This window comes from Scophthalmus maximus, chromosome 15, assembly GCF_022379125.1.
Source record: "Scophthalmus maximus strain ysfricsl-2021 chromosome 15, ASM2237912v1, whole genome shotgun sequence".
Taxonomy (NCBI): domain Eukaryota; kingdom Metazoa; phylum Chordata; class Actinopteri; order Pleuronectiformes; family Scophthalmidae; genus Scophthalmus; species Scophthalmus maximus.
The window spans coordinates 18950444-18969030 of NC_061529.1; the positions used below are offsets into that span (position 1 = coordinate 18950444).

At 40.6% G+C, this 18587-nt stretch overlaps 1 protein-coding gene and 1 long non-coding RNA gene across 6 annotated transcripts in view; one reads left to right on the top strand and one right to left on the bottom strand.

Annotated features, from left to right (window-relative positions):
- The first annotated feature begins 1117 nt into the window (after positions 1–1117).
- kif6 (kinesin family member 6) overlaps positions 1118–18587 on the top strand; it is a 49709-nt gene continuing 32239 nt past the window's right edge. For 2 of the 4 annotated variants that reach the window (XM_035610812.2, XM_035610811.2), the window contains exons 1-9: positions 1118–1335; positions 3134–3243; positions 4211–4285; positions 8353–8500; positions 8721–8830; positions 10430–10559; positions 13970–14176; positions 14457–14600; positions 14957–15043. In XM_035610812.2, the coding sequence (XP_035466705.1) occupies positions 1276–1335; positions 3134–3243; positions 4211–4285; positions 8353–8500; positions 8721–8830; positions 10430–10559; positions 13970–14176; positions 14457–14600; positions 14957–15043 (1071 nt within the window). In that variant the 5' untranslated portion in view covers positions 1118–1275. The remainder of the gene's footprint in view (positions 1336–3133; positions 3244–4210; positions 4286–8352; positions 8501–8720; positions 8831–10429; positions 10560–13969; positions 14177–14456; positions 14601–14956; positions 15044–18587) is intronic. The other 2 variants (XM_035610813.2, XM_035610814.2) reach the window with 2 other exon arrangements.
- On the bottom strand, positions 7258–12496 carry LOC118286391. 2 transcript variants are annotated; one of them, XR_004785382.2, is made up of 3 exons: positions 11749–12496; positions 11318–11509; positions 7258–7639 (listed from the first exon to the last, which is right to left on the bottom strand). It is a non-coding gene; the product is annotated as an uncharacterized LOC118286391 (long non-coding RNA). The 2 variants fall into 2 exon arrangements; XR_004785381.2 differs by having other exon boundaries at positions 11299–11509.

The window sequence follows — 18587 nt, forward strand, 5'->3', positions numbered from 1 at the left end:
AGACAGGGTCAAAGCCACTAACCCCCACCAACTCACCCCAACCCTCCCAAACACAACACATATGGTTCTGTGTAAATCAGCTGATAAGTGAATATATGTTCCTTATGTGTTTCAATGAGATGCGCATGATGTCTGGGGATCCCTTGTGTAAACCGCTGCACTTTTACATAACCTCTTCCAGGGTTCTTTGTAAGCCTCATGCAGTGCATGTGACGTGAAGTGTTATAAATCAAACTGCGACCACAACAACAAAAAGGTTTGAATATAAGCTGCAGATCAACACGTGCAATATGATGTGTTTATTTACCGTGTGTGTGTGTGTGTGAGAGAGAGAGAGAGAGAGAGAGAGAGAGAGAGAGAACTTGTGCCTGATTGCAGAATGGAATGTGCCTTGAAGTCTCATCACTGAATATATATTTGCCTCCCCTCTTAACCCCACATCATACACAAAACATACACCACCCCCCCCCCCCCCCCCCCCCCCCAAAAAAATGCAGGTCTGGTCTCTCTCATTTTTCATTTTAACACACTCTGGTTTCTCTGATCTATCATTTTCAAAACACAGGATTTTGACTTGTTGTGGATCAAAGATGTTGGTTAAAATCTATGATTAGCAGCTACTTTTGGTCACATTGTGTTTATATTTAAAGCTCTTCATGCAAATAGTCCACAGTGCCTAGAGAGAAAGCGGTTATATGATTACCACATGCCATTTTATTTTTTTTCCTCTCCAAATATTGCCTGCCAGATCTGGTAGGTTGCACCTATTTGCATTATGAGTAACTGCCAGTGGCCTAATGTGTAAGGAGTGCCCACTGTCCTGAATACACTTCTGTCAATATATGAGTCACTGAACCCTCTGTGACCTCTTCTCTCGAATATACAAAACACCTGCTTAGACGAGAACAATAAAAAACATCAAAACAATCTTTGTTTATTTTCATCTTTTTTGTGTTAAATGTTATTCACATGCTCCCCGCTTCACACAGCATCCTCGCCCTGGCTCTGACTCTGACTCAAACCATCAGGCATTTGGAGAAAGAAGAATGAAGAGAGGAAGAATAGGCGAGGAGGTTATTTGACACCGGGGAATCATCTTCACCCTCATAGAGGATCTTTGTCAATGGAGGAGACCGCCGTCACCTAGCAACCGGCTACAACAAACTGTGACGGGCTCAGCGCCGACATTAATGCTAGTGTTAGCTAGGGGGCTAACTGGGTATCTAAGTCGGGACAACCAACCTTGACTGAACAGTCACCTTAGTTCAGCGGAAAATGGTGAAACAGACGATACAGATATTCGGTCGCATCAAACCCACTAAGAAAACTACAGCGGTAAGTGGGCTACTTCAACTGAACTAAAGACTTTGAACACAACTCAGATAAGGCTATAATAACACACATGCTAGTAGGATTTCTAGCAAGTGTTGGCGTTATACGAAGGAGGCCTGAACCTGATATTCCCATCACGGTTGAACCCAGTTTGTGGTCGACTTTTCTCACGAAGTAACCACACACACACACACACACGCACACACACACACACACACACACAGACACACACACACACACACACCTGTCGGGACATAGTGCTGCTAAAGTTACGACTACACTACATCTACTGCATCATCTCACCTCCGCCTGTCTTACCTAATGTAAAAACCTGGATGGAATGCAGTTGTTTTTAAGTATTATATTTAATGATCAATACTTTGTTTCTTTCATTGACATGTAAAATATCCACTGTGAAAAGTTCTGTATTGTCACCATGCAGCAAGCAACCAAAAATTCACCAACTCAGTCAGATTCGCCATACTCTTTTATCTCTAAGTTTATGTTTTTTTGTTGTTGTTGTTTCCCCCCCCCCCACCTTTGTGCTTGTATGTGCTTCAATATGTTTACACGTAACTTCTTCAATGCACAAAAATATCTTTGTACCCCCTCCCCCCAGCAATTTTATCTCTAGCTGACTGGGATATTAAAAATGTTATATTGGAATCATTTGATGAGAAGTGCTTCTCACTGACAACCAGTGCAGGACCATTTGTTCAATTATTACAGAGTGCACTCTGTACATTTGTTTCATAGTCATTAAGGTTGAACTATACTGAGCCAGTATCAGATTATTCATTCTTGGGATCGCAGTGAAAAACAGTGGCAAACTTGGGCAACACTAGTGGTTATTTTTCCAATGAAATACATACGTAAGGGATTTCTTTATTGGGCACACATGTCCAAAAAAAAGAGGAAATTTCCTTCAGGTACAACTCTGTCAAAGCACTTTCTTCAAACTAAAACCCTATTTATTGTCTGAGCACAGCAGCTTTAGGAAGGAATAATCAAATTACTTTGAGGATTTCTGTTCAGAATACAGCAAAATGCAACGAGCTACCGCCTTGGGGCTATTCGATGTGGGCTTTCTTTTTACTTTTTGATGTCCATGTGAAGAAAACAGTGCAGTGTTGGTCAGGAATCAATACTGCGGGCAGGGTGACAATAAAAAATGATCCAATCATTTAGGTCTTACTGTGTCTTTAATTTGGGGAAACCCTAGGGCTTGTAATTGCAATTGGAAGTGGGGTGTTAACGCTGGCCCACCCAACCTTATTTTAAATGTCCTTCACTTCTATATGGCAATCAATATAGGTTTAATGCTCTACAGTTGCTGTTGTCTACCATAAAGCATGACTGTGGCTTTTGCTTTGGTCAGCAGAGTCGGATTTTGCAGAGTTCGCCTACACTGTACAGTACACTGATCATTTTGTCTGTTCTTTTTTTATTTCGACAGGATTTATGTTTCATAAACTTAATTTTCTTCATTTTGGGGCTTGCAATACACATACCAGAGGTGACCAAAGTCATATTTTAGACCAAACATGAATTGTCTAGTTTAAATTGGGCTGCGTCTGTGGTACCACATACTATAACAACATTCAGATCATATATCATGAAGCAGGCTATTCTTGGAAACAGAACCGTGTATAAATGCCTGTGTTGCCACTCTCAAATATCCCCCAAATATTCTCTCATGTTAAATTAGTAATTTACGTTGTCCTGTTGTTTTATTAAACCATAGCCTTCAGGCTTTCTTCCACTGTGGCCCTGACTCTGCTGTTGTCTCTGGCTCCCTCAGGTGTACTCTGTGGACAATGAAGAGCAGACAGGTGCCTCTCTGGAGTTTGTGGTGCCCAGGGATCTTGCTGATGGCTTCGTTAACAACAAGAGGGAGTGCTACAAGTTCAGGTAGTGACTAAGAGCACTTTCCATTCGGTTCATTTCCCAAATGTGCCAAATCATTTGTTCTGAATAAATTCAACTGTTGTGGTCTCTTAAAATATTTTTTTATGTCGACATAATGACTGTACTTGGCTGCCAGGATCGACACTGTAGTAGAGTAGTATTTGAAGTGAACACTGTTATGTCTGCTGTTCATAACATCTGTTTTGTCTTATGAAAGAAACTAATAATAAATATAACTACATGCTTATACACATCAAGTGTCCTAATAATATCGGTAGGAGTTATGACCAGCTCTTGATTTCACTTATGGTTAAAGCTAAAATCTGTAAGGCTAACGTAACTGTAAAAAATTTTAAAAAAACATTTTTTTAATAAATAAAGACAACACACACTGAGGAAGGTATGTTGCCCACCAGTATTTTAAAGTTGCGTGAAACCTTTTCCCATGAATAATGAATCCAGGACTTCTGTCAGTGCAGAGCCAGAACATCTGTTTGACGCTGGTGGTGAACGCTGCAGCCTTATATACCCTCCTGGCAGGGCCCATGCCACGCTCCCAAGCCCTAAATTCACAGTTAGGGAGTCGGACTGCAGTGGACTCTGAGAGCCTTCGAAAACCACAGTGACTTATAATAGCTTGTGGAGGTTCCCTTGTGCCCTTATAGAAATAAAATTTCCACATTTAACAATCTTCCCTGGGCGGATTTCACTCGCATCCCTCTCATCTTTTGCTGTGGGATAAAAACATGGTCGGTAGAGACTGCTTTAGAAAACAGAATGACTAAACTCACTCAACCTCATTGCTGCTGTTTGTGCTTATTCAGTACAGCCGTGCATAACTGTTATGAGCCTGGGATGTTTGAGATAAACCAGTAATATACAATTTTACTATATGTTATGATAGTAAATTCAGTTAGAAATGAATGTTCTTACCTGCTGTGTTGTCTTTGTTCTTATCACTTTGGTCCAGGTTCCAAAAAGTGTTTGATCGTGCAGTCAAACAAGAAGAGATATTTCAAAACATTGCCAAACCAGTTGCTGACAGGTAAAATCTTATTGTACTTTTCAAAATGATAAACTTAAATAAATGTTTATTTTAATGCCGGGTCATTTAAAAAGTTGATATAATTTCTTTAAAACGCTTTGTCAGCCCTTACAACTACAACCCATTAACCCACTGTCAAATGAGGAATGATCACTGACCCCCTGGGCCCTGCAGTGCTCGTCTCTCGTGTTGTGGTCAGGCCACACAGGCCTTAGCCAGCCCTGTTGACAGGAAGTCAGTAAAGCTCAGCTTTCTTTAAGATGGAAATGGAGGGTGTCTGTGATTTTTGGCATGTTTTACACACTCAGACCACTAAGTGGACTGAGTTGGCAGGCAAGTTGGCACACTGTGCCATTGTGAATGTGAGAACATTTTCAAGCCACAACACAGAGCAATGCTAGTTATTGTAGCCGCTCAACTGATTTTGTTCGATTTGTCATGCACACGGGTCCGTTATATGAACCTGCTGAAATATCAATTAAGATCAATAGTACAATTAATTTGTTGATACCACTACATTTAATGAAAATTCGTGGTCCAGGGTCTGTATTATATTAAGAATCTTAAATATGTTTTGAATTTTAATATGCCCAATATATCTGACCAATTTGATTTGTAAATACAGGTGCATAAGCATGTTTTGTGACTTATTATCAATATGACTAGACCACAGTCAATTTTAGCAAATATAGCGTCTTGTGAATTGGAGCCGCTAATATTTAACTGATGACATAGACATAGGACATAAAGGCTTTATTGTCATTGCACTACTGTCTGAGAATATCACAACGAAATTACGTTGTACTCCCTGATGATTAAATTCAATTACAAAAAAAAACAACAACAACAACAAAATAGCACTTAAAATATGAGTAACAATACAAGTTTAAATAAGGGCAAGTTAAAAAAGAGCAAGAAGTGGACATATCCGGTATGAGGTATTATGTTGCATGTTGGTGAATGAGTGTATGCTTAATGAACATATTTATTTATGAAGCAATAGATAATTGCACTTTACGGTTAAAACAATGGTTAATTATAGGGATTGAATGAAGCAGATCCCTGGGTTGATATTTTCACTTAGCAATAGTTTGACTCCCAAAAGTATAACGGAAATAAGATGATGACCAGATGTCGTTATAATATACAACTTGACCTCTAAAGTACATGAAAAGACCATGCAAAACACATTCCAACCAAGGTAAACTCCTACTGCGTCTGACAGATCTTCATCCCCTGCTCAAACATCGTCTAAATCAGGACTGACATGTAAAAGAGAAAAAAAACCAACATGGGAGAATTTACTGGGAAGTTAATTTGATCAGATGTTCGTTGTGTCATGTAAGCCAGGTCCCTCCTCTCCTTCTCCTTGTCAAATGCTGTCCTCATGGCTCAGGTTAACCCAACCATCTCCTCAGCATTTCCCCTCCAGGCTTCTTAGTCACATAATGGTCTATTTGTGGAAACCCACAAGTGCTTTGCATTATCAGTGCTGTTAGGAGACATATCAACAAAATAGTGAGACGTCTGGAGCGGCTGACTAAGGACTTGGATATATTTGACCTGACTCACATGGGTTCACTGGCTTAGGTATTAGGTTGCTCTCCCCAGACAACCTTTAAACAGTTGCCCTCTTTGTTTTGGCAGATGGTAAACATCAGGTTAAAAAGCCAGACTTTGTCTTACCATCTTAATTTGAACTCTGTGTCCTTTGGTCTTTGATATGGCCATAATGTCTGCAGCCTTGAGGACACTGTTGGTCCCATGAAGACATGACCAATCTGTCATCCCAGTCAGACTTTTCTTACTCAAATGTCAGTTCCTTCCTCCTCTACATTTTAAATTTAAATACATTTTATTTGTACAGCACCAAAACCCTAACAAACATTATCCGAAGGGACTTTACAGATTAAGGTCTAAGATGTTACAATATTAGAGAGAGAAACCCAACAGTTCCCACAATGAGCGAGCACCTTAGCGACAGTGGAAAAACCTTATGTCCTGTTACAGAAATCACAAACAGAATCAAATGTGGACTGACAGACTGTTTTTCTTCAACCCACTGTAGTCGGGAAACATTTATTCAGGTTCAGTCAAGAGTCTGAATTGCAGCACTCTCACTGTCACCGCACTAAGACTCAGTTTCATGGACACAGGCGCCTATCCCCTCAACTAGCAATAACTGTCAGGTTGTTGTTTTGGTTGGTACTTTGGCCAAAAGCTCTAACTCGTTTACTTACACACTAGTCTCTGTCTCTGCTGTGGTGTAACCGAAACCAGTCATTTCTACCCCAACACAGTAGTTCAAAAACAAACCAGCATTAATGGCTCCAGCAGAGGAAGAGCCAATGTAATGATGTTGGGCTGGCAATGCAACCCCTCTATCTTCATTGTAATCCCATTTCACAAGGCTGTGAGACCTGCTGCCCGAGTTCAAAGAAGAATTGCCTCGGTTTTATCCTTAACCATGTTACCTTAAAAGATTGGACACAAAGAACAGAAAGAACAATGATCCACTGGACGATGAGTTGCCAATCTCCAGGAAAAGTGAAGTGTAAACAGGAACAAGCGTTGGGAGACGCCCAGGCCTCAGTGGCAGGGACCCAGCCCGCATCATTAGCACAGACATTAAACTAAACACTGAGCCTCTGTCTTTTTCTCCCTGCTGCCAATCAGTGCCATGACTCATGCTGCATTAACTGGACACCCAATGGCCAATGAACTGACCACCACTCTCATGAGTGGACACAGTGTTTTATATAAACTGACAAGCAGTTTTTTCCTCCTACCCGTTTCATTCAGGGTGTGGAACTGTGCGGCACATAGGAGGGAAAACCACACACTGCTCAAACACTGGGTTGGCAGTTCCATTAGAATAAGTCAGAGGCTTAAGTTCATTTATAATTCATTTTGAAATATACAGTGTGAAGATATCCTTTTTTCCTTGCAATTGGCAAGTCAGAGAGCTCAGAGTTTTATCCTCACCTTGTATCCAAGGCTCGTGTGTCAGAGGCCCCTCTTTGACAGCACTGTGGACATTTTGGCTATGCAAGACTTTTACTTTTTCTTCCTGGTTTATTTCCAAGACGACACAACAGATGTTTTTCAATGGCAATTTTCTTCCCTCTTATGTGTACAATCATTTTGGATGTTGACTTCATTTAAACGGAACGAGATACCATTGGTTTCCATTGACTTGTGAACGTGGGGAAAGGCAGCTCAGTGCCAAACCAAAATCTACCGAGCCCTGGCTAGTCGAGTGGGTTTGGGCCCTTTCCTTCACTCCGAGACATTTCTTCCTCACTGGCAGGTCGTCTGTCGCCAGGGCAGTTCTCCACAATCTGCCATCTTTTCCTGTGGATTTGAAATGTCAGATTCAATTCACTCAGATTTTCAGTGTCTGCGTTAGGCATACACTTGACACTGCTATGCGCTGGGGCAAATTGAATAATGGTGATGTCATAGGGGGCCCATGATGCAAACAAGCAACAATTTATAGTTTTATTTACAGACAGACGGATACTTCTTTTGAAAGGCATAACACATTTCATGTCATTGAGGCTGCGTTTTAGCCTCAGCTTCACTTTGAACTCTTGACAGTCAATGATCTACTGTATGGGCCCATTATTGTCAACTGGTTGCATATTTAGAGTCTGAGATGATAAACCCTGTATCATGTTTACTGTCATATGTTCTCATATTTGTATTGTTTTGTCTTTCATGACCCAAGTGCTGTTTCAGAGACATCTACTGAAAATGTGCTTGTTCTGACATCTAAGGTCAACTGGTCAATGAGAAAATTACATTATATAAATGTATTGAAAACATTTAATGACTCTGCTTATCTACTTCTTTTAAAATATGAAAAATAACAAATATACAGTTTCTTTTGTTTATGTGCTTGGTATTCCTAAGAACATTATTTTCTTTGTGTTCATGAACCTGTCACCTATAACTTTAAGATTATTTGCCTCAACTAAAGGAAAAGATCAAGTGCTAAGGGTCTCTCTCTCTCTCTTTCTCTGTGTTTTTGTGTGTGCTTGTGTGTGTGTGTGTGTGTGTTGTAGTGTATTAGCTGGCTATAATGGCACCATATTTGCGTATGGCCAAACGGGCAGTGGGAAAACCTTTACCATCACAGGAGGGGCCGAGCGCTACAGCGACCGTGGCATTATTCCACGCACACTTTCCTACCTGTACGAATGCTTCAGCCAGGTCAGCACAACATGATTTTTTTCTTTTTTCCCCCGATTAATTTATTGTATCAGTTTTAACTTGTAAATTATGACTTCACACATTAATGTGAATCAAATTGTTAATAATTGTCTAACTGGATCTTTCTACCAATTGTTTATTTTCCTGTTCCCTGTAGCATGTAATTTTAAATGTGTGATATGGCAAGTGTAAGTTATATGTGCATGTTTTTGCTGCACAGGACAGCAGTATGGTTTATACCATACACATCTCCTACCTGGAGATCTACAACGAGATGGGATACGACCTTCTGGATTCCAGAAATGAAGCCTCTCGACTGGAAGACCTACCGTCAGTGTTCTCTTCTATTTGCTTTTTTTTTTTTTTGCCACAGACGCTTCAGGAATGCAGTTACTGTAAAGTCAGAGTCATACAGTGTAGTGTATATTTCACTTTTGATAATTGCATGCACGAATGCATGTGTTATTTTAAAAATTTATAAGACCAATCACCACTGGGTCCATTATTCTCCCAAACCCTTGTGGGTTTAGTTGAGCCTCTTTCCTCCGCAGCCATTTGTCAGCCTGAAATGTGGAGACTCTAGTATTTACCACCTCACTATGAACTGCCGTCTGATATAATGAGACTGTGGGACAGCAAAGGATGTGGTCGACCTGGTGGCAGACTCGCCACTGGAGTGGAGGGCAAGATGGTCATGTGGAGAAATAATTTTTTTTTAATTTTTCATAGCCAGTCGCTGCTCTGGGGGAAATTCTATTTTATACCCATCTTCCTTTTTTGTAATTTCTTGTTGTCTTTGTGACTTTATCGTCCTCGATGTTATCAATTAGTACATTTTTTAAACTGTTAAACTAAATACTTTTTCACGTCGAGGTCGTTGTTCGACTCCCAGGAAGGACATCTTCTCAGTACACCATTTTGGTGTTTGGTGTTTCTTGTACCAGTTCCATTTAAGTTTTTTTCTCTCGTCTTACAGTGAATCCAGCTCAAGGTTAAGATGCCCACAAATCACAGTCTACTGCAAATAGACAGTGCCTGTCGTTTACCATACTGTAGCCACACTTGCTGATTCAAAGAGAAGCTGTGGCACTGACAGTTCTTTATCTCTGCCTGTTGGGCTGTTACTCTCTTTCACTGCCTACAGTATTCATTCTATTTTTTTTCTGATATTGTTGCACTCATTATCTTTTGTCAGTTTACTTCTTGTCTCCGTGCATTATTTCCATCATACGTTCAGCATTCCATCCTCTAAATGTCCCAAAGTCTGTAAATTATCTTGTAAATTAATTTAAGATCTAGATCATTTTTTATATTTGTGTCAAAACACGATTCGATCCAATTTATAGTAGATGGGCTGGTTAGGGAAATAACCCTTCAAGTACACAGTATTTAATCACATTGAGGTAAATACTGCTTTTTCAAGCAACTTCAATTACCTACACATGTTGACATAATTATCTACATGTGTTCCCCAGTCATCCAACCCTTTCTGACATCTCAATCCAGTAGCCACACTGTCACAGCGCTGGTGACGTGATGGAAATGATGTGGTAAGATCACAGGAGTCTTTTCAAAGCCATTTGCTCGAGCGCGCTGTGTTTCAGAGAGCCTGGTGCGGCTAAAAGCCAATCACCTGTTTGTTTTTAAAAGCAAGCCCTGTCTGTTATCAAGTAAGGAACCCCCGGACAGATAAAGCATGTGTCAACGTGGGTCACAGCCTACACTGACATGCAGATGTGGTTTGTTTAGATTTAGAGCTGAGCGAGGCCAAGGCAATTTGAGGAGAATAGATGACATAACTGACATAATTAATAGTAATAGATTTGTAATTGCCTCAGTGTTGGATAATGATTTGTCATTTTTTTATTTATATTGGAAAGTGAATTTATAATGCTGGAATTTCCTCTCATAAAGTTTTTTTTTTTCCAGAAGAGTAGCGATCATGGAGGATTCAGACCAGAATATCCATCTCAGGAATCTGTCACTGCAGCAGTCAGCAAATGAGGAAGAGGCTCTGAATCTGCTTTTCCTGGGAGACACCAATCGTATGATTGCTGAAGTAAGAAAAAAAGGGTAACACGGGCTTACAAAGGGATTCTACCCTACACAGCAGGAATGCATAATATGACTTCCACTTTTCCAAGTCATACCATCAACGCAGTGTTTTCAGTATGGATTGTAAACGGTAACCACTCCCAGGGTAAGTGGCATAAAGGGTATTTTTTTGGCCATAAATGCAATATACATTCCAGAAGCTACCTTAAGACCCTTCTAAAATATTATTTTGGTCCCCTATGGTCCTTCTTACCATGTTTTTCCTAGTAAAACCAAGCTTTCTCTCTGTAATTTCTGTTTATGTTGGGTTTTTTTCTATGCTCAGACATACAGACTCCCCATGCTGATGAGACATGTGGTGGGCCAGCTCTTGCTTTGCAACCGGAGGTTTGGAGCAAAGGGCCTGATCTCACCTTGTTTACTCTTGTTGCTAGTTTGTATGTAAATAGCAGACAGTAAATATAAGCTGGATGATCAGGTTCCAATCAGAGATTCCCTTTATAATTTTTGTATTAAGTTTTTGTTTGTGGCTGGCATTCTTCCATTAAACAAAACCAATGCAAAATAAATGGTTGTAGGATCTAAGATGTGATTTCTCTGGAACTTGGAAATGGTGTCAATTTTGAATTTATATCGTATCGGATCTTATTGGCTAATATCACTCGTCGTGTATGAGAAAAAGGGCCTGACATACAATTCACATATTCCATTCCCTAAATAACATTGCATTTGTTTTGCTTTACCTTGAGGATACTCTCTTACCCCAGTGTCCACTGCTGTAAAGTCTGAGGCAATATTTTAGTGGAAACAGATTTTTGGATGTTACATTCGTGTATTTAACAAGCAGTCCAGGCATTGCACAGTTCAGCAGGGAGCCCCCAGCGTAGTCCACCCACAAAGAGACTGTTGTGAACTCCTCTCGGCCACTTTTTCACAGGAAGATTTCTCTTGAGCCTGAAGCAAACAAAGAACCACAATGCATAATTTAGAACTGCCGGATATCCAAGAAGTCCTTGCTCCTCATAGTCCTCTGATAAAGTGAATTCTAGTGCTTTCTTTGTTCTCCTGCTCCCAGCCATGTGGAGAAAAGATGACACATCCATTCACACCACACTCAGCAGACCATGAGCTCACTCACTTTGAGACATTGACTATCCCCTCTACACTTTTATTGTACAGGAAATAAAATGCACCTTCTCAACTCCTCACCCCTCCTTCAGCCTCCATGGGAAACGATTCCTCTCATCTGGTTTTATCTCTGTTTCTTCTCTTCAAATGTGGGGGATGCACAGCCTGGACCTCTGCCCCACTTTCTACATGCCCAATGCCTCCTGAACTAATGGCAGGCGATCCAAATGAAATGTCGCCTCTTTTGAATCGGCAATCTCTATTTGTTTGGTTTAGCTTGAAGCACCAGATTGCCCCTTCATGCTGTATCACTTCATCGCTGTGTGTGGTCAGCATTTGGTCAGTGTAGAACACATGAGAGTAAAGGGTGTGACTCCAGTGAGGTTGCTTTGATCTGCTGTTTTTTCCACAACTAAGGCATATTTTAATGCCCCTTTGTTTCCTCTGTGGACCCGCACACATTTTGTGACCTTTTAGATATGCATACGTTAGTGTTCTTGTCTGTTTATGCTCATAGTTATTCTAGGACTAAAAATCTTTATATCATACTATATGTGGTGAAAATCAAACAAGAGCAAGAATGCTGAGCAATCTCACACCTTCCACCTTCAAAAAAGAGTCCTGAATTTTATTACCTGTTGTACATCACCAAGACCTATCTTTGATGAAAAAAATAATTTCATGCAAATCTCTCAATACACTTTTTGAGTAATCCTGCAAACACAGAAAGAGATGAACCGAATCAATCACATAACCATGCACGTAGTTATTATGGTTCACATTAAACATACATCCCCATTACTTACCTAAACTGTCGGTGTAATAAGTCTTGACAAATACCAAAGTACAATGACACACAAAAGCCAATCCATCTAGTCAGTCTTTATCTATATGCCGTTGACTGTGTATTTGACTATCCATCTGTTACTGGATTGCATTTCCAACAGTCACTTACATGTCACTTTGTTTTCTTGGTGCATGTGTTAACATCGTAGTTCCAACAAGCAATATAACGTTATTAGTTTAACTGACCGCATATATTGTACCTTACACTGCTGCTGTATACTACAGTTCAATTGTGAAAGTGTGTTCACATTAACAGATTAGTACAAAAAGGGATCTTTTAAATGTTAAAACACAGATAAATGTTGAAGATATCAAAATAGTCGCAATGCTTGTCGAAATGCTTGTCTGTGCAAATTAGACAGTTTATCATCACATTGGCACGTGATTAAATACATTCTAATAGTCTGAAGACGTCTGCTGCGTGACTGGAAAACTACTCATCAAGATTTTTACCATAACTTGTTTGGTGTTTGTCTGTGTTAATAGGACGGTTTCTGAAATGTGGGATTTTGTTTCCCTAACGTTGCAGTCCTGTTAGGTGTGTGATCTCTTGCCATCTGAGGGCTGCTTCATATTACTTTAAGTAGTAGCCTGTGGAGAACACATGGATGTGTGCAGACGAGAATTTGGATCAAGGAAAAGAGATGACAGCTCTGGGTTAAGATAGTGAAAGTTCTGTCATGAGCTGTCATGACCCTAACAGGTAGGTGTTGGCACATGTATGCCAACAACAAGTCGGGGTCAGAGCACCTTTGTAGAATGACTGACCAGGAATGTCTATGATGGTGTTTTCAAGCAGAGAGGAAAAGTGAGTCACAACCAGATCATACTGTAGATCAGTTACAAATCCACAGAAGGAAAACAATCTCAGCACCGACCAGAAGCTAATCCGAATAATGATGGACTGTATCATCGGCATACTCGTTATTTACAACCACTGTTGTGTGTTACAGCTATGGCACAAACAAAAGAAAACAAAAAGAAGTCTATGATCAGCACTTTGTCCAGTGAGCGTCCACCTCCTGTTTATTCTCTGTGAGGGCCCGATGAGTAAACCATCCATCCTCCTCTAGTTAATAATGTTTGTTTGTGCAGAGTGACTCATACTCTAATTCTGTCTCTTCCTGGTCTCAACCTGACTTCTGCTGTTCCAGTGAGCATCTGAAAATCCGCTTTTGTGAAGCCATGTGTTTACTGCTCATTGTGCAACTTTGATCTTCAAACCAGCTGGAGCGTAAGAAAAAGATAAAAAGAATACATGTTTTTTGTTGTTTTGAATATGGGAATACCACACAGGATAACATTACCTCGGTCTTATTTCATGTGTACCAATTTGAGGGGATTTCAGAATCCTCTCACACAAAGCTAATTGCATCCCAAAAATATTGCAGTGTTTTCCAAATGTTCCCTCACTCCTCTGTTTCTTTCTCTCATCTCCAGACTCCCATGAACCAGGCGTCAACGCGTTCCCACTGTGTTTTCACCGTGCACGTGTGCAGGCGTGAGCCGGGCTCGGCCACGGTGCGGCGCTCCAAGCTCCACCTGGTGGACCTGGCTGGATCGGACAGAGTTAGCAAGACTGGCCTCAATGGGCAGCTGCTCACCGAGGCCAAGTACATCAACCTCTCCCTGCACTACTTGGAGCAGGTAACTACTGTACTTCTCGTTTGGAATAATACATTATATGAAGAATTCCACATGGGAAATATATTTGATGTGTTGGTGTGTTTGAATGTTGACACTGCTTTTAATGCATAGCCAGCTGATGCAGGCCTCCTTGTATCTTCAGCCTCCTTTGTGTTAATCATAGTTCAGTTCAAGTTAGATTTTTACGCTAGACTCTGTGGTACAAGCAAACATTTCATTCACTACCTCCATGTTTTGTCTTCATTTACATGTCAGCCCATGTAATTGCTCTCTTCCTCAGGTGATCATTGCTTTGTCTGAGAAGAATCGGTCCCACATTCCCTACAGAAACTCTGTGTTAACGTCTGTGCTTCGGGACAGCCTTGGGGGCAACTGCATGACCACCATGATCGCCACTATGGCAGTTGACAAGAGGAACCTTGATGTAAGGATGGGTACCCTAATGCTTTGTTATGACTCAATATTCTTTTAGAATAACAAAAAAGTGAGGAGAAATGGTTTTCGGAGTGAAATAATGTTAAAGGTCTAATGGTCTCTGTCAGTAATTAAAATGATCTCAAATAAATGTTCTTGTTATTTAAACAAAGCAAACATTTCATAAAAATATAAAATACTGTATTGAAGTGTTATACCCTATATTTTTCTTCACAGAGAAAAGCTGCACACTGTAAAACAGAAAGAGAAAGAGCAGAAAAGAGTCATAGTTTTTCCTCAGATAAAAAAAAGACTTTTAAAAACAGTTTCTCCTTCTCTCCCCTTTCTCGTCTCCCGTTTCTTCAGGAGTCCATCTCTACATGTCGCTTTGCTCAGCGCGTGGCTCTCATTAAGAACGAGGCGATATTAAATGAAGAACTGGATCCTGCCCTGGTGAGACAGCCAGACATGGCTACACATACCACGGCTCAGCCACACAATCACACCACAGAAGCATGACTTAATATTTCATTAGGGCCAGACCCTCCTCATAGCTTCCAGACCTTAAATTGATCGACGAATGAATAGCAGTGACAATCCAGCCTCTAAATGTCTAAAAGTGTAACCCACCATGTTCTCAAGTGTCCTCCTTAGGTTTCCAATACCTAATTTGTTTTTCCATCGTCAGATGATCTGAGAGGAGCAGTTTTCCACCTTCAATATGTGGACGTCTGTCCGTCTTGAGCTACTTAGATTGCTCACAAGTCTCATTTGCGTTCTCTGTCTTGTTTACGTGCTTCTTATTCTGCTATGGTATATTTTATTCCAATAACCCAATAACACATTCATGCAAGGACGCACAAACGGCATGCACGCAACCTCGTAGAGCCACTCTTGTATGCTGTCGATTTGAGGGCATAGCGCAACATTTTTAAAATGAGAGAGGGCAGTTAGTTTACTTCCAGTAATTCTATTTAGAATTAACTAAGGAGAAATCACATTGTCTGAGCAGTTAACAATGGCTTCCCTCCATCACTTCCTCAGAATTCTTGTCACACCCTCTGGAGTTTTGTTTTTTTCCCATTTAAAGACCATGCTCTTCAATAAAGATAGGAAAGCAACTCTATAACCTTCCTCCTTATACCAGAAAGCAGACCTGGCAGTTGTTCTAACTGCCCCTTGGGGGATATACAGTTGTAAGTTATCACAGCTATATCCGCTTCCTCCCCTCACACCCAGATCTGCCTCAGGATCGACTGCTGTATTACTGCTACTAAGACTTGGCTGGCCACTTGCAAAACCTACAGAGGTATTTTTAAGAGAGTCTGCGGCCGGCCCAGTAATTGTGACAGTGTCTGGCAGCTCCCAATCGGGTCCGGCACAGTTACAGCTTCAGGAATAAACTTCTTGTCTCTGTTTCTGGCTTTTTAGTGTGTTCCTCGTGTTGTTCATTGCTCCCGTCTTTCTGCCTCTGCCTCTATATCTCTCCCTGGTTTACTGAAAAATAAGCAAAGCCAGCAGTGCGGTTGGCAGATTAGAATGATGTCATTTTTTGTGGCATAGGGTGACACTTATAGACTCCCCACTTTTGGCCGTCCCCATCTAAAGGCACAGCATCTATTGGACACGCTGGCTGTGGTAAATTATTTGAAATCTGGATTTTTGCTTTTGACAATCTTACAGTCAGTGTTTGCTGCATCATTCAGACCACACACCGCCTCAATGGTCCTATACTGTAGCCTACAGGCTACAGAATACTATTCCCGAAAGCCTGACCAGCAGGAAACCATTCCAGAAAAGATAAAACATTTCATAAGACTCTTGTGGACAGAGAGAGAATGAGTTGTTAAAAGTTACCTGTGATCATAATGAAGTCCATCACAGTGACAACATCATATAAGTTTCTCTCTCATGGCTCCTTGAAGAGCACTAAGGTCAATCTTAATCTTCCCGTTAAACCAGGCTGATGTTGGTCTGCTGGTCAGTGGGTTGTCAACTCTTACTGTATCTACCGTGAATTTCCCCAAAATTTCAACTTGAGGATTTTGTGCAGGAGTTCTCAGTTTGATTTGAGTTGAAGAGCCATCAAACTTTCTGTAATCCTTAAGATGTCATACATCTATTGCACTTCTGTCTCTCCTGGGAGAGGGACCCCTCCCTTTAAAAATATATTAGAGTTTTTCATCACTTTGAGTTGAGGGTTAAGGGCAGAGGATGTCGCACCATGCACAGATTCTTAAGACCTTTAAGGCAAATTGCAATTTATGAATATAGACTAATTAACTATATTTTTATTGAGCTTTTCTAGTCATTTAGACCACTTAAAGCCCTTTACTGGACTGACTTACTGTGCTTTTTCTGTCACATTCATACACTGCCGTCAGAGGCAATTTAGGGTTAAGTGTCTTGCCCAAGGACACAATGGCATGCGGACCAGGAGAAGCTGGGATCGAACCATCAACCTTCGTGTTAGAGTACGAACGACTTTCTCAAAGTTAATTACACAACAGGTTTATAGTAAACACAAACATACATGCAGTGTTGCTTTTGCATCTCCATAACCATCTGCATGTTTCATTGATTTACTGTTTCTACATACAATATGCTGACATCATCAGTCACATGTCCAGACTCCTGAGTCAGTTTTTATTCAGAGTGTTGGGAGTCTGTTTTGCGGTGCGGTGGTACCGGTCTGGGCCTGGCACTCCAAAATAGACAGCACCACTCTGCTGACCAACATTGAGTGGTCAGCTTTGGAGGCTGCAGCTGGCAGAGCTGCATCAGACCATGAGTTAAAAAAAAAATAGATACAGGGAGCGGCTCTGGTGAGGGATGGTCAACTATGATATTCAATCCTAAAAAATATGATATGATGTGGATTAGTGTTGAAATTTTGTTAAGTTAAGAGGCACCTACCCAAAACCGCACGGTAAGTCTGTTTCTTCTCAAGAGCATCTTGAGTTGACAATGTCTGACTGTGTGACTGGTTTTGTCTTTCCATTTGTCTGCTAGAAGTGGCGGTGCTTTTCCAAGTGAGATCACTCGGTCTGACCATTCACTTTGATTTGGTTTCACTGGCCTTTGGCTCACTGGCAACTTTGTGTCAGAAGTGTCACTGTGTGTCTCTAGCATACAGTCGCCATTTTTCTGTTGTGTTTGCTCTTTCACATTGAGACAGGTCCAGTCTTTTGGTCTGCTTTTGTATTTTTCGCAGTGTGGTCAAATCCAGTGGTGATAGTTAAGTGGGATTTATGCTGAAGAAAGAAGTGGGTCGTGTGAGGGAAAGAACAATCGGCACTTGTGTTTTTGGTTTAGTGTGTTGCTTTGTGGTGTGATTTGTGCAGATTTTTTTATTACAACTGGTCTGGCGTCCTTTCAGTAACTACTCCAACCATTGATTCTTGGTGTTGGCCTGTTTATCCCTGATGGCCTGATTTGGCAAATGCCCAGTAAACGTTTCTACAACAACCTGCAGAGAAATCAAACTATAACTTTTAATTAGGCTAATCAGTCAGGATGGGGTTATAGTTGACCGCTTTCATATTAATCATTACAAATCAAGTTTTACTTATGGCACACTGCTAGTAACTGTCCAGAGTTCACATCTAACCTTTTGCTACAGGTGTAAACTCAGAGTTTAAGGATTAAATCCCATTTAAAAGGGCTAAGAATTAAATATGAAATGCAGTGTTGGTGATGTGGAAAACTGAGTGCTTGTCTTGTGTTAAACACAATGCAGTTATCATCAGCGTGTGATACATTAGTTCACTTAATCTCCGTTTGATTTCTGTACAAACAGTAATAACCTGGCACCCCCTCTTTTTGGTTCAGTCAAATAAATACAGTTGATAAATTACAAAATCTAAATTGTATACATCTTATTGTCTGTGGAGCATAAAAACTCACAGCAAAACCAATACTCCAATATCAAATGACATTCATTCTGTCATGTAATATCACTATTTTTTAAATATCAAGTTTATTTTTGTCATATATT